This window comes from Triturus cristatus, chromosome 3_2 (genome assembly GCF_964204655.1).
Source record: "Triturus cristatus chromosome 3_2, aTriCri1.1, whole genome shotgun sequence".
In the NCBI taxonomy this organism is placed as follows: Eukaryota; Metazoa; Chordata; class Amphibia; order Caudata; family Salamandridae; genus Triturus; species Triturus cristatus.
Genome location: NC_140584.1, coordinates 820,402,449 through 820,425,037, shown reverse-complemented (window position 1 = coordinate 820,425,037; position 22,589 = coordinate 820,402,449). Strand labels below are relative to the sequence as shown.

The following is a 22,589-nucleotide window of genomic DNA, read 5'->3' as shown; positions in this document are numbered from 1 at the left end:
GAGTGTCGCAGAACTACTTTTTTTGCTGATGGTATTGATTGTACACACTGTAATTACTTTCCTGTATAAGTGTGCAAGTATGTTAGCTACACCCTCTCCTCTGCCCATCCTAACAAATATATTACAAAGTGAACCATAGCAACAGGGTAGGTATAGGCGAGTCAGTTTTTGATTGCTTAGCACTTTGGCCCAGTTTGACATTTCTGTATCAACCTCTCATGTAAGTACCTATGCACACAAAGTTGATGCTGGAGTCATTAGGGCATATTGGTTAAGGAGTTAAAAGATAACTTTACCATTCAAAATTCTATGGTACATTTAACTCTGCAGGCAGGCAACTTTGGGGGATTTTGTTTCACAGTGTGAGGGTGGAGGAGAGGCTTCAGGGGCAGCAGACGCAGGAGTCAGCAGAGGGGCTTTCAGGCCATCACAGCCTGGTATACATTTGAGGGACATTACTGGAGGCTGGCCTAGAGATGGGCAGGGCTTGAAGATGTTGCAGCTTGCGCTGCCTAGGAGAAACAGTGGAGGGGTGGAGATGGACGGGGGCGGCTACTCCTACCTGGGCCAAAACCACAAAAGGCTTCTTAACCGAAGCTACTTCTGGGTGCGTCCCGAGAAGGTTGTGAAATAAGTAATGGATTTCTGTGTTTCAAAGCCTCCACACACGAGCTGGACACCCACTCTTTGAAACGGATTCCAGGTGTTCACTGTGTAATACCAGCTCTTCCCTGGGTGGCCGTGAGCAGTGAGCCCATATTGTGTGACACATTTTGGCACCATATGAGTTGACACACCAGTCTCCGTCTTCACTACAGACAGAAAGACAGACAGCAAAAAAATACATCTGATCGCCCACTCTAAATTGGTCGGATGGAGGACCATCAGCGGATGGTACACCGTCAGGCCATTAAAGGAACATGTCGGCAAGAGAGCCAAAGTAGACTCTATTGTCAACATACTTTCAGTCTGCCTGCCTCTAAATAAGGTGGGCTGTGCCATGGGCTTGGCATAGAGAGAGGGTACTGTGTCTCTGTTGCGATGGATTAATCCCTCTGCAAGACTCTAAATCTGCCTCCAAAGCATTAAAAAAAACATGTTCCGTCGTGGTTCTGGGGCACTGAGCACACTACAATGGCAAAGGCAAGAATGTACCCAGGACATGTTGGGCACAGCCTGTGCCGTGCTGTTAAGGTACTGTGGGCTGGCATATTGGAACATGGCATGGTTTTGAACCACTAGCAATGCCAGCTGTTACCGGTTTACTGGCAGAGGATGAGGTAAAAGACCACACCCTGTGCCCAGCATAGATGGATATACACTACTAGTTTTGGGGCGGGGACTAGGTAAGTGCATGGTCTGTGATCAGCGACTACCCTGCTGCCCCAGATGGGATATGGTGAGATACAGGGCACAGAGTGTAGCTAAAAGTCATTCAGGAAGCCCAGTGTCCACTTGGCACAGATACAGGTCATTGTTGGTGGGTACTTGGCAACAGAGAAAGTCAGGGCAGTTAACGTATATCATTACAAACACTCAGAAATTAATTAAGAAAGGTTTGTAAGGGAACTATCGGGGTATCTACTAAGATCAATTACTATCCAGTTAAAACAATCACATAAATTATCATTAAACATGTCTGTGGAAGGGGGGCTATGGTTAAGATCCAAAACCTAGAAAACGCTGCCACTTATGGTTAACAACACAACTGAAATGTACTTCTCAAGATCAAACCCAGTGACATGCCAGATGATCAGTGACCTCACTGGTGACAACTGCTTATGACACCTACCAAGGACAGCTTCTAGACGTCCTGACAAGTTGCGACAGCAGTACTCAACAAGCATTTGCAATGCAATAGGTCTCTTTTTGCAAAAGTTTAAGCTATTGGCATTGTAAATGACAATACCTTTTATTTATCTGGTTTGATAATTAACACATAAATAAAAGGCATTGTCATTTACAATGCCAATAGCTCACACTCTTGTAAATGTGAGACCTATTTCATTTCAAATAAGCGGCCACCATTGTCCCGGGCTGTTTGGAAAGTAAAAGCGCGCATGGCACGCTTAATGTTGCAGGAAAGCATGTTGTGCCTGCAGTAGGAGAACTTCATTAAATAAAATAGTGCTCACAAACTAAAGAAGGCGTACCGTGTAACGTCTGAAGTAAAAGGGCCAGTCCTCATGGGTGGTTACAAATGAAGACAAGGCGGTACTAAGGAGGGACTAACAAGCCTATTAAGGAATCAGAAGCCAGGATTTACAAAGGTAATTGACACAACCCAAATATTGGCGGAGAGTGGGCGGGGCAGGTTTATACTCGAATACAGCATGCCTCGCAGAGCAGGGCATGCGCTGCCCAGGCTCGACCTAAAAACAGGTCTATTCCCAGACAATGTTATAGGAAATGTAAGACTTCAGTACGAAGGTCAGCAGTTAAATGGTCTTACAAAGACTAAACCGAGAAAGGGGTTGCTGCAGTTCCACTCACAGGTGAAAGACAGCCACACAGACATTAGGTGCCGAGGTGAGGCTGCAGCACCCTGTCAGCACCTAAATATTCTCACAAAGATTATAAACAGAAGAACACCTGCTATAGTACACTCACAAGTAATTGCTGTTCTTCCATGCATTATATTGTGGCATAAGACTGCAGTATCATTGTCGGGGAAAATGCATTTCAAAGATTACATAGAAAAGAAAGGTTTTTACATCTGCAGCAAACAAGTGTGAAAAGGGGGAATGATGTGTCAGTTCAGTGAGGTAATCAATGTGTGAGATCAAGAGCAGTTCATGGGGGGCTATGGTTGCAGGGTATTTGAGGGGATTTCAGGTTTAGGGTCATAACGATAATGATCCTTCAACTGAAGTTCTTAAAGGGGTTTTGTACTTTTTTTACCATATGATCTTAGTGTCCAAACACAAGATCCCTTTCACAAAATTATTTCAGTGAAATGTTCACTTTTTGATTGTATACCTGGTTTACTTCCCGTGAGTGTCTGATAGTCATGGCCAGTGCTGCATCCAGATGGCACCGGGCAAGGACTAATGCCAATCGTTGTGCCCATAGCAGAGATTGCTGGACGCACAGAGCCTGGCAGCCTGAACATTCACCTATTCTTGTTGCCCCACGATGAGCACTCCCTGCATCAAGCACAGCGCACACGGGGCAGAATATGGGTTTTGATCATACTTTGTGCCTGGTGAGGGTATGAGCCGAGAGCAGATTTTCCAAGGAGTCACTGTTGGACGTCAGCACATGGGGGTACTTTAGATCAATGTACTTGCAAGCGGTAGCATGGGAGAACACCGGGAAGGGGCAGAAGCATACAGGGAGGGATTGTGGGAAAGGCTTCCTATCTGAAGGAAGTGGTAAAGAGTGGAGCAGTCATTAACCAGACAGTGAGGTGATGGCTATATTGTGAGAAGGGTCTGAATTTGGTTTCTGTTTCAGCAACAGCATTTCTAGACTGCAAAGCAGGTCTTACAAACTGTGGTCATCAAAAGCTGTCCTGGAGGTTGTCAAGAGGAAATTTGAAAGGGAACTTGCAGATGTTTGGTTGGCTAGCCATTTGACTATTGGCCAAATGATGTTCTCACATTGTCAATTTTGGGTGCAATGCCGGGGGGTGTTAATGTAGGCCCCTGCATCCTCTGAAGCGTAGGGAGGCCTCCAGCAGTTCAATGGACCCTAAAGCTTCATAAGGGCCCCCATTCAGCCCAAGACCAATATGTTTCTGTGAGACACTGGAAACTTAGGGGCTCCTCATCATAATCTGCAGGGGGACTTCATCATTTTGTGTTTCGTAACTGCACGATGCCTAGGAAAGCGGAAGGGAGAAGTAGTACAGGGTGATCCATTACTGATGTGGCCAGAGTCTATTTATCAATTTACTGAGTAGAAGAATGATTTATTGTTTCATGTGAGTGTGGCTTTAGCACTGGAATGTTCAACCGGGGCAGAGAGGGCAAAAACAATACCAAATCAGCAATTCAGAGGTTCCTTGTTCATCTGGATGACTTTAGTTAGTTAGCTTTGCAGAAGTATGGGATGATTTATGCGGATTAAACAATGTTTAATAGTAGTTTTTTTACTGGTGCGTTATTAGAGCAATTAAGCAAATTTTTGCACTAGGTCTTCACAAGGCTGTTGAGTAGCAGGTCTAAAATAGAGGACTTATTATTAAGATGTTTTCACTTTTTGGGTTGGATAGGTAGTGGAGGGTATGCAGCAGAGTGTTGGCTGTATTTCAGGATACAATGAGTAACTTAGGAAAATACTGAATGGCAAGGGGCACAACTGAAATTTGTAGGAACTGACCTTAATTCAATGCACTATCCTCAACTCTCCTGTGACAGTGGGGCTGTCACAGGAGAGTTGAGGATAGTGCAGCATTTTCTGAGTCGCCTGAATTTTCCTTGCATGGTGCTCATAGCAGGCCAAGGATGGCACTGCCTGGGACAGTATTGTCATCAGTGTTGCCATGACATTAGACATGTTTGAAAGCGGAAAAGAAGGTAGATTTGAAAATACTGAGGAGATCCTTGAGTAGCATTAGTGGTGTGACCATGTGGTCCCTGGGTGTAGAAATTGATGTGGATGTTGAGATATATTTGGGTACGACAGGAGTTGGTGGTTTTTGGTTATACTAGCAGGGCTTGTGGTGCTTGGGTGGTCAAGGAAAAGGGTTGCAGTACTGCTCTTTTGGAATCTGTTTCCTTAGTTACGGTACCTTTTCCACAGGGCATGGCGTTCCACAAAATAAAAGTTTTAGGAAAGTGCCCTTTTTGTATAGTCACCCCCACTCTGTTTTTCAATGCTGATGGTTTTGACTGTGAAAGTGCACTGGAACAATCTAACCAAGTGCCAGTGCTCTCTGCTTAAAATATGATGAATGTGAATTGGTCACCCCAATTGGTAAGAAATGTAACCCCCTTATAAGTGCCTGATAAGTGGTACCAGTGGTACCTAGGATATGGGAGTTAAAGGAGTCACCAGGGCCTGCAGCACTGATTGTGCCACCCTGAGTGAACCAAGTAAAGAGATGACAGCAGGCCTGCCATTGCATACTGCATGAGCAGTGCAAACTGCTCACACTCGACTTTGCCCTCACCATGAGTGGCATGGTCACAGCACTATTTTTAATATATACCAGTCACCCCTAAGGTAGGCCTCCTGAGCCCAGGCGGCAGGGTGCATTATATTAGAGATGTGGACATTTAAGTGTAAGCGTATATAACCTTATAGTAACCTCCTTCCATGAGTGGTTGCTATTTGTGTTCAGGGGGCCATAGGATGACTAGCACTCGGGCACCCCCAGGTTGCCAGCTCCATTACAGTCCCACTGAAAAGTGTCATGTTTGGTATCAAACAACTTTTCCCATCAAACCCAACTTTTTCTAAAGTCAGATTTAATGTGACATGTACCCAGTTAGAAGCTGGTCACCTGGTTGCCCCAGCCTTTCCTGTGCCCTGGCTGACCACCAAAAGAGGATTCTGACCCCCTGCCAAGAGGTGTCAACTCTTTCAGGAGGCAGAAACAAGGTACTGCCTGGGCGGGAAGTGTCATCTCTCTTCCTGGCAGGATGGCAGTTGAAGTGGCACATCAAGGTGGTGAACTTCAAAGCCTTTACTGCCTGTGATGTGCAACCAGGCTTCCTACCAGGGAAGGAAAGAGGCACCCCCTGCCCCAGGCACCTTTGAAACTCAGCAGGAAGGAATATTGGGTAGTTGTACACCTCCAGGAGGCTAGCCACACCCCTAAGGTGGGCTACCTGGTTTATACAGCAGTAGAAGGGTTTTGCCATTTTTAAAAGTGGTAGAATAGAGGCTTCTGGGTAGAAAAGGTGGCACCCTCCAGAGGAAGTGGGCACCTCAGCGGCGGATTACCTGTTGGGGCTAGTAACCCATTGGCTACCAGATCCCACACCCCTAACTCCCCTAAATCTAGCATTTAAGTGCCTCCCCTAACATCAGAACCTCAGATCTGCTTGAATTGCGACCAAAGACAAAGAGACCCGTGACTGTGACTTCAGGATCTGCACAAAGCAAAGGTGCGATACTCTGCACCAGTAGCAATCACCCTGCTATTGCATGACCATTACTCTGCCTGGACCAGAGATCTCCAAAGGAAAGAGTAACCTCTGTGCATGCCAATGACAACTCCATAACTCCCTTGAATTATAGGCACTAATCCCCTGCAGCCAGCAGGCAAATCGCTTGCCCGGGAACCAAAGAATCACTGGACCATGAGGCCCACCAAGGAATCATACTAAAGTAAATGGTCTACTGCATTGTGGAAAACGTAGTCCTGATCTCCAGCAAGTTTTAAGTAGCTAATGTTTTCCCCCGGACTCCAGGATGTTGAAGTAACTCAAAGCTATGTTTGCTACTGCCAAGGCTTGGTGGTGGCCAGCTGGGCTACATCTAACTATGTTCGACGATGTGGCTCGAGGGAATCCTGCAGCATCTTCAACCTGCCGCCTCAGTGGCCCCGTTGTCAAGATTTTTCACCCTTTTCCTCGCCAGCACCATACAAGCAGCAGACCCAGATCCCGCGGTTCCCGCGTTCAGCACCGGGGAGTGCCAGGACTACTCTGCATGTAGTAGTGCCTCCGCTAGAAGGTTTGAGGTTAGTGTTGACTCTGTGGGCATGTAGGCATGAATGTTCGGAGTTTAGAGGAAACAGTGCAGTAAAGAGAACAACGAGGGAGTAGATAGACGAGGTCCTAATTGTTTAAAGGTGGCTGTCGACAGTGACTATTGCTCTTAACTTAGCTGGACGATAACTCGACAGCAAGTAGTTTCGGGGATACTGGCATATAGAAGGAAAGATGGTGCACAGGATGCAGGAGGGTTGGGCTTTGGATGTGGGAATGAGGGATCATACTGGAAGACCAGTGAAATCTGTGTTGCTAAAGGGAAGTGGTGTTATTTAGGTCATGTGTGTTGGGGATGTTTTTCAGGGTGGCAGGTGTTGGGAAATAGTTTTGTTGGGAAAAAGGGCGTTTTCATAGGCTGTGCAGGCCTAAGATCGACCAAGGGGGTTCAGGGAGCTTTGGAAAGACTGGAAGAAGCTATATTTCCCTCTGTATTAAGGAGGAAGATTTAGAGGGGGGATGTTTAGACAGGAGGGCTTTATTAGAGCGTCAATTATTACAAGTCATGAGAAGGTTTTTGTTTAATCTTTGCTTCGTGCGGGTTTTTATCGCATGCAGTATAGTACTTAGGGACTTACGACGCGCACCTTGATGGAGGCTAATTGTGATTAAGTCAGAAGAGCAAATGGGAGGGATTACACCTGGATACACGGCTGAACTTGGACACAAGTTCTTCCTTTCCCCACTCGCGCCGGTCCTACTCCCGCCTTTGAACCTGTCGTTCCATCATACAGTTAGGTGTTCAGGGTGCAGCACATAAGATGATACATGTATGGACATGCAAGCTCTGGTGAAGCGCGTGGTGAATCGGGGGCCGTATTATGGCCCCTTTTTCTGGTGCAGAAAAGAGCGGTGCCTTTGTTTTTGGCATCGTGAGCTCATTCATTAACTCAAAATATATGGCCAGGTTGGCGTATGTTTCGCTTACAACAAAGCTTGGAAACACAGGGCAGCAGTGGCTTCTTTGTGTTTCTGAGCTCTGCTGTCCGCAAACCTTGCATTCATTCAGAGATAGCTCGAATTGCTGTATGTGCTCAAGATGCCAAAAAGAAATGCACAAATCCCTTCTGCGCTGGAGCAGCACAGGAAACAGGACCACGATACGACCCCGGTGCAGAAGAGGCCTTTTGTGCGACAACTGTGAGAGACACCTGTGCATTGGTGGTGCTGGGCCAACTTGTGCTGGAACTGAGGGGGGCAGTGAATAGACGCGCTGATTATTAGGAGATCAAGGTGTGGTGCGAAGGGGCTTACATTGCATGGACAAAACTGTTGACCTAGAAATCTTTGAACGCCAGGGTTTGAGCCAACAGTGTCAGGCCATGCTATACTCAGAAATGACTATGTACATTAATCTTTTTGGGGGAACGAAGGATGCCATTTGAAGGTATTGGGGATTGTAAAACAAAACGTTTAGGATATAAAAGTGGCAATTCAGGTAGGAATCTGGTTCTTTCTGGTGGATGGTGAGGTTTGTGAGAAGTGTACATATGGTTTTAATTAGCAGAAGCATTGTGGCGGGGATGGAAATGTTAGAGTTATGCTAGGGGCAGTATTTAGGTAGTTCTGCTTTAGTTGGGGTTATTTACGTCAAGGTTGAGCCAGTGTTCCTCGGCAGACAAGTTATCATGGGAGGAAGGTTGGGGGTGTAGATCAGGTGGAGTAAATTGTGGAGTTAGAAATGTATGTCCTGATGGGGAGAGATAACTGGGGAGAGATAGGGCAGAAAGGTGAGGGTAAGTTAAAAGGATCAGTAGGTTTGAGAAGGATGGAGTGGCCAATAAGCGCACATGGATGAGGTTTTATGGGAGAGAAAATGATGACAGTAAATCATTTGGCTGCTGGTATTGTGGTGCAGCTGGGACCATTGCATAAGTAGAGTTTCTATGTTAGTAATGATTAAGTATGTCAAGGTGAAGCAAAAGGAATGACTTAAGTTCCAAAATGGACAGGCCTGTTTGGAGAGGTGAGAGGATGGGGGGCTAAGTAGAGCGGTAGGTCCAGAAAGATTAGGTGGAATGGGATTTATTGAAAAGGACACCAAGTGGACCAGTATGTTTTTGGGAAATAGGGGAAGACAGATGACCGAGTAATCTAAGAACCAGTAAGCGAGTTAAGGTAGGACCACAGCTAGCTCTGCAAGGAGTCAGGACGATAGTTCCCAGCAGCTGAGACTGTAGGGGGAGTGTGAGGTTAGGATAATGTAAGTACTGCATACATTTCATATTATGGCCAGGTGCACAGACCAGTCACATAAAAGCTCCCTTTTACACACACAGAGCGGGTAATAAGTGGGTTGTGACTACCGATGCAGCCAGTAAGAGAAGTCACCAGCTGCTTAACCAAGGCTCACAGGAGTTTACCTGAACCACCGACTGCTCAAAGCATTGTGACCTCTCCAGGTGAAAAACAACCCTCAGTTGAGGAATAGCGCTAGGAACCAGTGCGGAAATACAATTTTCTAAAGGTTATTCCCCATTTCTTAGGGACAATCTTGTAATTGTCCAGTGTCCTGACTTCCAAAATTATCACTATTCATGATATTAGTACTTATAAACAACCCGAAACGTGCTATAAAAAGACCCTTTTCAGAAGACCTCTATTGCCCTGTAGAGTCTAAACCCTACACTCACCAGTTTTTCAATCTCAAGCTGGCCCTCTCTGACCAAGTTGTTCAGCGCTTCCAGCTCCTCTTGTTTCTTAGCAATTTCTAACTCTGCTGCCTGTTGCCAGAAATAAAAGGAAAATAGAAATTATAGCTCTTTTTCATGCTTATGATCTCACTTCTAATGGGACTCATCGTGCTGTGGTAAACATAGATGGGTGCATATTTGAAACCATTCACAACCTGTCAAGCTAATTTCTAAAACTATAAAGAAGCAGGAAATTTCCCATCTTTCGTATGCCTTTGGTGGCGGCTTTGGTTGGGGAAAAAGGTCAGTCACATGTTAGACAAGCCCGTTTTCCTAATTAGCCCCTTGATCACCAGTTACATACCTATCAACTCACCTGCATTCGGTGGATGCCACCCTGTGTCTTACTTCTGTTCACACGCCTTGGACTTTAATGGGGGGGGGTCACCTACTTTCCACATCTATATCACCTACCAAAAAGTGTTGATTCTCCGTGCACCTTAAATGCCTGACTTCACCAGTATTTTGGAGTCAAGAGGTTGATTGGTATGCAACTGTGTGGTATCTGTGAACATCAAGGGGGTTAGAGGACTGGAAAAGTCTCAGTCACACCCCTGCCGTCAACCTCTAAAGGGGTTTTTCATGATCCAGCTTGATTGCGTGTTGTTTTCTATATTGATACTTGTTTAAGCAGATCAGAGGATAGAAGGGCACTCATTCAGTGCTCTCCTTTGTTCTACCCAGAGTTCATAGAGGCGATCACCCAGAAAAAAAGTGAAATCCTTCCCTCTGTTCAACATGTGAATCATTTTAAGGGTAGTTTGAGGGCCAATGATGCAGGAAATAAGATCCACTTTAGAAAGAGAGCTAGGAAACCAGGAAGAGTCTTGAGTACAGGAGGACTAAGGCTGTGGGAAACTCAGACTCACCATGTGTTGATTAGAAAATTCGCTATTAGCCCTAACTATTACACCTCATCCCACGACACGCTACTCCCCACAGTTTGTCTCAAATACAGTACCTCCTTTAGCTTTTGTTGAACCTGGGTGGCCTCCTGTTCTCCTTCATACTTCCTCATAAGACTCTGCAGGTGAAAAACAGGTACATGGTGAGACAATATTCCTTCATTTGCAGTGCCCTGGCAAACACTTGTCTATTCACAGTTCATTATAACAAGCTGGAGTATTACAATCAGTAATAGCCATATAACAACCACTGAGCAAAAAGCTAGCTACTGAAACAGTAGGAATAAAAATTGAATATTGTGTGGGGGTGATCAGGCTATGGATAACAATCCACACAAAATAAAGTTTCATTTTGGAACTTTGTCTAAGAAAAACCTACTTAACTTTTGTAACAATATTTCTGGTGGATACATAATTTTCCTGCAGATTCTCACCTTAAGAATACTTTATCCAGGCTTCAGACTAGTCTGTACAACATTGTTTTCCAAATGGTGACTCTCCTGCACCATAAGGTGATGCTGTGCAGCTCCAGCTATTACTCTCGACGTGTCATTATATTAAGCACCAACCAACACGCTGTCAGTTCCAGATATTTTTTCCATGCCCCATCCATGCACGCGGAAAGGAACTGAGAGAGCCACAATATCAATAAATACAGCAGCTAACATGATTCCATACCTTGCAGTCTTGTTAAGTCGAACACTAACTTTTCGGGGAGAAGGAAGTGCAGTGAGGAGCCACCAGGAACATCATGCATCCGCCAGATATATTCTTATTGAAGGTAAGTAACTTTTACGTCTGACAGACACAACTTCCCACAGATTTCTCACCTTATGCATGAGACCAATAGTAGCTCCTCGTGGGAGGTGGAAATAAATAATACCTGTTGAACAAGGAAATCATACACTATAGCTGAGAAAAAGTACCTGTCACTGTATGCCTGAGATGTGAGGCAGTAGTGCATGGAAAAGGCATGCAAAGATGACCATGTAGCCTCCTGGAAATTGGGTTGTCTATGGAAAGAGCTGTGGAAGCAGCGATGACCGTCGTGGAAGAAGCACAACCACATATGGAGGTGATCTTGATACAACGGATGACCCAGTGCGTAGTGGTAATTTTGTAACTGTCTTGCCCTTCGTAGATCAAGCGAAGCCCACCAACAGCTGATAATTCACTGTGTCCTGAGAAGTGCAGTAGATGTAATATTACTCCGCATGTTTGGGGTCAAGTTTATTCACTTGCTTCTACTCCTTGGTTGGTATGGGAGATGGAAGAAAGATGCCTTTTTCATGTCCAATGAAGAAACTACCTTTGGTAAGAAGGATGGGCAGGTGTGAAGTACCAACATGTCCGAGGTAGGAAGCTATGAAGTAAACAAACTGAGGGGAGAGGAAGTTCTCATACCCTATGCGCAGAATTATTTGCAACAAACAGAGCCCTTTTTTAGAGTCAACCAGCAACTGATGCTATAAGAGGAACAATGAATGGAATAGAAGTGAACAAGTCAAGCAAACCTTTACAGAAACTGCACAACACATAGGGATTTAAACAGAGAAGGCTGAGCTGTCATAAGGCCTTTAACTGGGTTCACTATCAGACTCCAATAATCAAGGGGCAGTGCAAACTTCAAGATGTTAGACGAGATTTGAAAGGATTTAGGCATGCTGGAACACAGTACTACACAAGCTTGTTCCAGCTGCCAGCATAGATGGATTTAGTAGCAAGTTTTCTGGCTGCCAAATTGACATTCACAACCTCATCAAGAAGGCAAAAGAATTCTAGCAGGCACCGCTAAATCTCCATGCATGCAGCCTCATAGTCTGTAGATGGAAGTCTTGACTATCTCGCTGCACCAGAGGTAATCATGTTGACCAGAATGAGCATCCCAGCCCAGCGAGGAGGCATCTATGACTACAAGTACCGTGAGCCTGCAGAGGGCTGAAAGAGTGATGTATCAGAAGGTTGGCGGCATCAGTCCAGCAGCGCAGATGCTCATATACCAACTGGTAGATCGGTGCCTGAGCAGAGATACTTTCTTTGTGTTTTCAGCCTCTGCTTTCTCAGACACCACTGTAGGGGTCACATCCACCAGCTGGCATAAGACACCAACAGGATGCTAGAGGCCATGAGACCCGGCAGGTAAGAGAGCTGCAGTACTGGGATCCAAGGCACATTGGAATCATTGCAAACACAAGGAGATGATGGACGGAGCGCTGAAACATTTCAGACACTCACCCCCAGTCACAGATCTGGGTTGAATTCATCATCGTTCTTTAGCTCACTTTGCCACCCCAGTTCAGACACAGCTATCTGCAAATCAGTCTTGACCCTGTGCCTCATGGGAACAGTCAAGCCCGAACTGCCAAGCCATGTCTTCCCTGGACTGGAAACAAGCATCCTGGGACTGGTTTTGGGGTAACACCCTCAGCCAGGCTAGCTTGAATCCAGTGGCAAAGTGAGCAAGGGACTCACGTCTGGGCATACCCTGCCAACACTGCAATCATCACCTGAATAACTGAGATACTCTGAGGAGGAGGAAAGGCCTATGTAAGGGTTATGTAGAGCACCTTCCAAATAAAGGTGAGCCTCTTTGTGGGAGTGAGGTGAGACACGCTGGATGCTTATTGATGTATGCTGATTGTAAAACCCAGGTGGTCGAGATGAGTCATCCCACCCTGCAGATGATCATGGACCAAACCTGAGGACTCAACTTTCACCAGACTGTTGTCCAAGTATGGGAATACGTGGAGTCCTGACCTCCAAAGCAAAGCTGACATGTCTACCAGCACCTTTGTGTTGTCAGTCCAAACGCAGGAGAGCAACAAACTGGGGTGGGGTGGACCCCACTGTGAACCTCAAGTATTGGCTGTGGGCAGATAGAATTGTACGATGAAAGTAGGTGTCAACGACGTCCAGGGACACCAACCAATCTCCAGAGATCAAGGCCAACAATACCTGGCTCAAGCATAGTATCTTGACATATTTCTTCTAGATGAACAGGTGCAGCTGGCAGGGATCCAGCATAGGTCTCTGGCATCTGTCCAAGATGTAAAGGGATTACAATTCTGCATCCTTCTCACCTGAAAGCACCACTTTATGGCCCATTTATTCAGAAAGGCAAGGACCTCTGTCTCAAGCATTGGATCAGCTCGATAACTCATTGATCTGTTCTAAATGCCTTCTACTGAGAGACAAAATATGAGATCCGGAGTAAGGATGGGAAGGAGTCAGAGCAAGCAAAGCACAGTTGGGACTGGATCTCCCGGCTGGTGGCACTGTATGTTCCACTCCTTCTTAGAAAGGAGTAATATAGTTGCAGTGGCATCTGAAAGGGCTGAGACAGCTTCAGTTGTCGAGACAGCAAGGATGTAAAATACCCACAAGACCTTTGATACAGTTGGTGAAATGTATGTCCAAGGGAGGCTAGGCCCAGAGCAGGAGCCTTAGCCCAGCTGTTCATAAAATGTTCAAAGGAAGAGTCAGTCTTCTTCCTGAATAGCCGAACGTCATCAAAGGGCATGTCCATGAGCAAAAACTGGATATCTCCCCAAAAATCCAATGGAATGCAGATTCAATGTTAGACTTCAGGATCTGTTTTGATGGATGTAGGCCATCATTCACCAGGATCAGAGGATGGATTATTCGTATGAACAGGCTGGCTAACAATAGTAAGCCATAAATTATAAATTTATCAGCCTAAAATACAGGTGGCAATAGGAATGTGAAGAGCCAAGCTGCTAGAGGGAATAACTTCAGGAGCTTAGGCATCAAACTTGTTGAATTCTCTGTCTGGGGAAGCCGTATTAAAGCTTGACGGTTTAGGTGAATGGCGTGTTTAAACAACCAGATGGGCAGAAGTACAAAAAGTGAAGGTCATCTGGAATGTACCTATGGGATTGCCAATCTGCATGAGCACCTACGAGCTGCTATGCAGACATTATTGGGTTCAGCAGAGCTTCATTAAGACGTAGCAAGGATGCCACAGAAACTGTTGAGGATTGCAAGATTTCTGTCAGAATATTAGGCTTCAGTTCCACAGAGGGCAAAATCATTTCCAAGGCTTTCATGATCTTCTTAGTGACTATTGTAAAAGCTAAAATCTTCTCTGTGGCAGGGCCAGAGGAGCAGGAAATGTCCTCTTTCAGTGAAGTTTCTAGGCCAGAGGGAGTTTGAAAGTCCACGTAGATGCTGATATCAGGATTGTAAGGTAACAGAAGGCAATCAGCTATGTCATCTACATGCGTTCATATTTCTTATCCTCCATAGCCAAGGCATCTGAATCTGTACTGAAAATTTCCTCAAAACAGACAAACCTTTGGGTCCTGAGTATGTTCTCACAATATGGTTAACTGTTAAAATTAGCTTCAACAGTCACCTTTGCCACATGAATGATACTTCCCTGCTCAACTCCTTGGCCAACACAGGAGTTGGGTCTGTGGCTAAAGCCGCTAGAGTCCACAGCCAGCAGGAACAGATGCCCCACTGGAGATTAGCCCAGTTGTTTGCCGAGCTGTCCTGAAAAGATTCAGCATTACTAGCTGGAGGGCCTCTATCTGTGTAATGTTGACTGAAAAAACAGCAAACTCCAGCCTTATCCTTTTAGACGATGGGCGTCAAGGTACAAAGTCGAGACTCCAAACTGTCCCGTAAACGGGTCTGCTTCCTCAAGAAAGGACACTTCTACTTCCTGTCATACTTAGTCCATGGTTTGTGGGAAGATCTCTTAGGAGAATGTTCCCTGGAAGGTGACTTAGCTTTGGAAGATGGGGTTTTAGGCCCAAGAGGCCTGTTTAAACCCTCAACACCACATACTGTCATCTTTCAGGCATCTACTTGAGACACCGTCCGCAAGGTTAAAAGCCTGAAACCCTATGAGGAGACATTTGTCCTAGCTAAGGAGGAATTTGTCAGTTAGACAACAAGAGTGAGTTCAGGACTGCATCAGTCAGGCATGGAAAACAGTAGCTGATGCTAGCACAATTGTTGTGGCCTAACGCACTCCAGGAACTTTACATTGGATGCAAAATCATGACTGGAGCCATGTGCAGGAAGATGTATCCATCATAAATGGCAATACTTCATCTTTATTTTGCATGGGCATGCACAACAAAAGAGAGTGAGTGTAAAATACCTGCTTCGCCTGATTATTGAAAATGTAGCTGATGCTGCACCACTGATTGGCAACAAGGACTGAATAGGCAAGATTTATGTAAAGTACAACTGAAGTTGGTAAGAGGTAACATGCTTCAGGAACCAACTAACCAATATTGCTTGGGGACTGAATGTTAGGTTAGTTATTGGTGAACATATGGGTAATTCGATGTTGTTTGTGGTTGATGTGAATTTTCGTAAGGCTGTTTCCAGGCTAGCAGGTGAAATCAGAATGGTATTTCCCTGTCCCCATAGGAGTCAGCAGCACAAAAGTGTGTAATGCACAGAAATTGAGAAATGGGGGGAAAAGAGGGAGAAATATAATTATTGAAGAAATTTACAACAGAGTAGTGGTTCCTGTCATGTACGTGTAAAACCTTTGGAATAGTTTGTGGGAGTTTGCTGGAGTTTTAAGACTGTAGAGAGTACTTGTTTTCCCATCTGCACTGTATTTTTTTTCACATGATTCCTCGAATCATTTTTCCCACTTAGTGTAGAATTTTGAGATAGTAAGACATGTTTGTGCTGGACTGTGTAGATGTGGATAGAAAAAAGTGTCAAAACACAAGCTGAGTATTTTGTGGCACAATTGTCAGAAGAATTGAACAATCACCAGGGCCCGGGTCAGGTGCACTTAAAGAGTTGTACATTCCCACTGGGGAGCGTGAAATGTTTATGTCTTCATTTTGGTGGGGTGCTTTAAATGTCAGTAGTGGGATTGGGCTTCTCATACAGTGGCATGTCATGCCTTACCCTGGCAGCTGTAAACCTATCACTTTCACCAGTGGCGGCTGCTATTTAACGGTGTTGGCGGGGTGGTTGGGGGGGGAGGGTTAGTGTGGTAACGGAAAAATAAAATAAAACAAACACTTACCTGCAGGCCGGCCACCACCTCTTGGTCCTCTTCGGCTCCTCAACAGCAGGAAGCCGGAACCAGGAAGCACCCCGACTCCTGACTTCCCTAGCCAATCATGACACTGCCTTACAGCAGCATTGTGATTGGTCTGAGCGCCACGGTTCGGCACTCAGAGAGGGAGTGGGAGCCTGTGCATGTTCCTCACTAGGCTATGTATTACAGCATGGTGAGGAACATGCAAACTATGCATGACGGTTGGGCTGACCCAAGACGGCTGGCCAAACTGTCATGCGCACTTTAGAGTGTGCTCACCACTCCTAGCCCTGGCCCCTGCTCTGCCAGCTCAGCTCACCTCGCACCAGGAAACGGAAAACTACATTGGTTATTATCACTTTAGTTTTCCTTTAACTACGGCTTGCAGAGCAGTGGGGTGACGCTCCTCCTCCTTAGCGGAGGAGCCGCCACTGACTTTCACCATGCACTTAAGCCTGCACCGATAGAACTACCTGAGTTTTGTTGCAGCATCCACAGAAGAAACATGGATGGGGCGCTAAGGATTAGCCACAACATTCTAATTCACATTTTTGCTTCTACCTCAAAAAACACTATAAGTGCTGCACGGCTATATTATAGGGCCAGTTGTCCATAGAAGTAGATTGCAAAAAGTGGGCCCAAATTGCGACCTGTCTCTAGTTTTCTGAAGCTACCTATGCACTAATAGGTCAAGGCACAAAATCTGCAGTTGCAAGGCTTGCAGGATGACTGGCCTAATGAATATTAATTAGCCACATTGCTATTTATGACATCCCTCTCCCACTGTGATTGGCTACAAACACAGTAATGGTTTCTGCAAGGAACTGCAGACCACCATCCCTGTGTTTGTACTCCTAAAAGGGAAACCTTTCTTTTTTGAGCACCTTAAAATGTCCAGTGCTTTTAAAAAAACATAGTTTCCCGTCTGGGACGGCATGGGGGAGGGAGGAAGACTAGGTCACTGCTTACTAGCCTGACACGATTCTCAAAGAAAATGTACAAAGGAGAACCCTTCACCTTTGCAAATCTATCACCTCCTTGTTCAAGGTGTAGTAGCAGGTCAGTGGTTTGCAATTTGAATTGCCATTGGCTCATACATAACTGCTAACTCACATGGTGCCACCATGTGACACACAATATCACACTGTGGCAGGGAAAGGAAGCTGAAAACCACTGTAAATAGTTCGTTTTCTGAGGCTTAGAACTGCTGACATCCATTAAGAGGCGTGAAAACACCCCAGGACATCAGCACCTGTCTCAGCAAGCATTTATTTTTTGGGGAGGAAGGGGTTTGGGGGCAGGGTGGGGTTCAAAATTGCCTCTTAGGTACTTCTTGACACGAGGCCCCGCCCCCTCCAAGGCCTACCCTCTCTTCACACAGTAAGATTTTTGTTCAAGTTGGCAGGTCTGCACATACCATTCTGATTCTTAATTTGAAAGGAACGCCCCTTTCTAACTGAAATTCAGTATAGGATGTTAAGCGCATTTTGCAAGTCAGAAATGTGTTTCCGACTTGCAAAATGGGTTTAGTACATTGTAAAAAAACTAACAGCCCTCAGAGACAAAACAACATAATAAGTATTAGGAGAGGTTTTCTGGGGTCTGGAGAGCGTGCCACAGAAAATCAACATAAGCATCCTCTGGTCAATGATGACCAAGGATAGTTGCCCTGTGAGATGGAAGTAGAAGTGCTGTCACTCTCAGGCTATCACAATGGCCACCATTTCTTTTCTTTCTATTTAAATATTTTAATTTCTAAATGGACAAAACTCCTGCACTTTTGATACAACAGTAATACGCATCGGTAGTCGGAATTAAAGTCTCTTCTAGATGCACATAAAGCATCAATTTTCACTTAAGGTCCTCCAGTGTAGGCTAACAGAAAAACGCTTCACTTATTACATAGTTCTAATCAAGTCTATATCTTATTTGAGGGGGTTCCCACTATACCTAAGTTGTCACATCTTCGATTTTGTCGGCATCTAGTGTATATGTAGATAAATAGCACTGTAGAGGAGACCAAATATCTTTAGGTCTGGACTTTAATGGCTTGAGTATAATGTATGTATCTGCAACATCAGTACAATATATGAAACCCTGCATCCATTCTTTCCTCTTATGGTAGTTCTCAACAACCTAATTCTGTGTAGAACAACGGTGGGAGGTTTCCCTCCCCCCACCCACCCAAATTGTTAAATGTGTAGTCCAGAAAGAATTCTTCCATGTTTATAATGACTCCCCAGCTGTGGAAGACACGCTCACTAATACACATGCATCAATGTGAATATAGCAAACCCATTCTGCAATGTTTTGTTGGCCAGACCCAAGTGAATACGGTACATCTCACCAGGTCAAGGCTCATGTATGCCTTCAGCGCTACAAGGAATAGCACAGTCGCAAGCTCAACTTGCAGATACCGCCCCCTCTGTTGCAAGGTGCACCAGATCTAATAAATTGGCATATTGTGCTTGAGCCGAGTAAAAAATATAGTTCAAAATCAGGTGCTGAAAGCCCAGCTTGTCCATATGATAAGAGTAGAGTAGATCAAATAGTTCTGGGTTGTTTGCCAGCCCAAGACAGCTTGATCGTGAAACTTTTTAGTGGATCACAAAACAGCAGTGCAGGCACTATTGGGATATTTGTGAACAAATATAGCGTTCCTGGTAGAACGATCTTATTCATTATTGCCATTCTACTTGCTAGAGATAAACGTAATTTAGTCTATGGCCACCATTTCTGTTTTGCTTGATGTCCGTCATTTTTGTTTGGATTTAAGAGAGTGACTGGTGGAGACAATGTCAGGCAAGATGCCATTGGTAGCTATCTGCAAGTGGATGAGACCACAGGAGCAGTCATAGATGACAATTCCTTTATTCAAGCGCGGGTTGAAGTTTGCCATGGTCATGTGTTCTTTGCCCAAGGCTTTCACAGCATGGGCCCTTCTTTGTGTTTATGAGTTGAGTTCTTCAAAATATTGTGCTTAGAGGTTTAATGATGTTGGAAATAAAGGTGTCACTGAAACTAACCAGGTCAGGAAAACTGCACATCTCAATGACATGCAGACGTGCTGCTGAAGGTTTGATAACCTCAACCTGAGGGATGTGGGAATATACTTTTGGATAAACAAACATATTTAAAATACTCAGGGCCATATGTAGGTAAATTATATTTACCGATTCTTAAATACCGAATTTTACCGATTCGGTATGTATGAATCGGTAAATAGAATGTAGGTAACCATTCGGTAATTATTACCGAATCGGTAATATTCGGTATTTAAGAATCGGTAATTACCGATTCGGTAATAATGCATCCCTTCCCATTCATTCCTATGGGCCTGAAGGCCCATAGGAATGAATGGGAAGCCATTCACTATTACCGATTCGGTAAATACCGAATCGGTAATAGGGGGAGCATATTCATGGGTGGCAGGGTGTCACATTGACACCCTGTTGCACCCCTGAATCGTGCATGTGTGCATATGTGGCGCACATACTTGCCCTAAGGGCATGTATGTCTGCCACATGGCACTTTCCAAAAAGCACAAAATTGCTTTTTCAAAGGTATTCGTCATTTACCATCAACTTGTAGATGGTGGTAAATAACGCATCCAGAAACAGAAATGCACTCACTTGAGTGCCCCCTACATAGCATTTCAGGATTCGGTAATTTACCGAATCGGTATTTTACCGATTTCTTAAAATTCCGATTCGGTAAATTACCGAATATCCTGAAAATCAGCCACCTACATCTCAAGTGCCTAAATACCGGTCGGTAACGGGATATTTACCGATTTTCGGCCGTTACCGACCGGTATTTAGGTACCTACATATGGCCCTCAGTCTGCATATCAAGATTCTGTCACATTGGCAGGAAATGACGCTGACCAATAAATGAAGGAATTACACATTGTTATTAAATTCTTGTATAGCGAATGGCTACCCCAGGGTTTCCCAGCGCTTAGCGGACAGGAGGGACAGCTTGGAGAAGGGAGCTAAAATAACCAGGGTTTCAGTTCCTTACGGAAGGTGGAAAAGGAAGCACAGCATCTCAGACACTCAGAGAGGGTGTTCCGTAGCTTAGGGCCCAAAAAGGAAAAGGAGAAACCACCCATCCGGGTGCGACAGATTCTAGGGAATGTGAAGAGGGATCGTTTGCTTGAGCGCAGGGCACAGGGGTGGTAAGGAACCACCAGTTTTTGCAGGTATCGAGGAATTAAGCATGTGCTGATTTTGTACATACAGCAAAGTGCTTTGAAAGTAATTTGCTTGTCCACATAGAGCTAGTGAAGGTAGCTTAGGAGCCCTAATGCAAAGGAGTGTTTGGGGAGACTGAACAGGAGCCTAGCGGCAGAGTTCTGAACCACCTGGAGGGCTCTTATCATAGCCTTATCTGCTCCCAAGTAGAAGTTGCCATAATCTAACCGTGAGAGTATCATAGCTTGGATAACTGTCCTTTGAGCGGAGAAAGGAAGTATTCATAAGATCTTTTATAGCCCTTTCAAAGTGGCAAAACATGAGGAGGCTACTTTAGCCGCCTGTGGCTTTGTGGACAGGGTGGAATGAAGCCAGAAGCCAAGGTTTTTCACCTTATTGGTAGGTTCGAGAAGCGCTTCCAGCGTGGCAGGCCAGGATTGAGTCCCCCCGAGCTGAGTATTCTTGACCAGTACAATAACCTCGTTCTGGTCGCCATTTAGTTCAAGAGAGTTGGCATTCATCCATGTGGAGACAAGGCAGAGGCAAGATTTAAGATCTTGTGAATTGACTTCCCATCTGGACAACAGAGAAAAGATGATCGGAGTTGAACCGCATATGAGAACAGAGAGAGACAGCAGATTTCCACCAGGTCCGCCAGAGGGCAGACGTAGACATTAATAAGCATAGGGTTGGGCGCAGATCCCTGTGGCACTCCCTAGGTGAGTGAGTGTGGGCCAGACACTACATTTCTTGAGAAGACCTGAAAAGTACAATCCATCAAAAAGGAGGTAAGCCATGCAAGCGCCAAAGCTTGGAGATTCAGTTGTGTCAGTCTTTCAGCAAGAGTATCATGGGACACAGTATCATAAGTAGCGCTGAGGTCTAATAAAATTAGCGCAGCTGTAATGCCCAGATCCATGAGCTGTCTTAGGTGTTCCATGACACCTAGGAGGGCGGATTTGATGCTGTGTCCAGCTCTCAAGCATGACGGAGGAATGGAGAGCATCCTGGGCCTCCAACAAGGAGGTGATTTGGGCGTTAACATGTTTCTCCAGTATCTTGGAGAGGATGGGCAGCAAAGTAATCGGTCTGAAATTGGACCAGTTGACTAAGTCCAAATGGATTTTTTTTTAGTAATGGGAGAACCATGGCGTGTTTCCATGCTTTAGGAAGATGCCCCTCATGTAGAGAGGAGGTCAAAAGTTCCACCACCAGATGCATGAGGTGTGGGCTTGGAGCACTCAATCTGGCTGGGGGGAGAACATCCAGCGGCGAGCCAGATTTAATTGACTGCAGTTTGGCAGAAGACAAAGATAATCCATAGGGAGTGGAGACTGCAGTCTTGCAGGTGTTTGGCCCGTGACCCAGGGGTATTCTTCACTGGAGGAGTATAGAACGAAGTTGGAATTTAGGCTATTGCCCCCTGGCTGGTTGGTTTTATTTCTGGTTGCGACTAGCTTGATCTGAACATCTGTCACCTTCTTAACAAAGACATTGGCAGGCTCTTCGTTTTGGGCTTGTGACAGTGACAGGGGAGGAGCAGTATTGCTGGGGTCAGACAGGTCTTGGACCACTTTAGAAAGAGTTTTGGGGCAGTTTTGTGCTTTAGAGATTGTTTCTGAATAAAAGGACGCTCAAGTGTTTCTACAGTGCATGCGGTATTGATTCAGAGATATTTTGTATTTTATTTTTAACTTCTTGTCCTACAGCTTCCTCCAGGCCCTTTCTTGTTGCTTACAGAGTTTTTTTTCTTCTTGTAAGAACTCATTAAACCAGGATTGCCTGGATGAGAGTTTAGGTTTGGTAGGTAGGATTGTATCTAAGGAGTCTCAAAGCCAATTATCGATCACAGGTTGACCTAAGTCAATCTTCTGTGCTAACTGAGGTGAGATATCCAGCAAGTGTGTGTTAAAGGCAGAGGTGTCTAGTTTGGACCAATTTCTGGCCATGGCTTTGGGCCCGGCTGCCGCTGTATTGGGCGAAGAGTGAGGGGATATGAAAAAGGGTACTGCAACATGCTAATAATATAGTCCTGAAGATGATTCCCAAAATGCTTTGAAAAGAGATCACAAGAACTATATTGATTGAAAGCA

General features: G+C 45.2%; 1 protein-coding gene across 1 annotated transcript in view; it reads right to left on the bottom strand.

The window, feature by feature from the left end:
• Positions 1-22,589, bottom strand: part of FLACC1 (flagellum associated containing coiled-coil domains 1) — a 209,710-nt gene that overhangs the window by 12,971 nt on the left and 174,150 nt on the right. Inside the window, exons 12-13 of the mRNA XM_085648994.1 lie at positions 10,317-10,379; positions 9,296-9,385 (exon numbers count right to left, since the gene is read on the bottom strand). Of these exons, the coding sequence (XP_085505120.1) occupies positions 9,296-9,385; positions 10,317-10,379 (153 nt within the window). The remainder of the gene's footprint in view (positions 1-9,295; positions 9,386-10,316; positions 10,380-22,589) is intronic.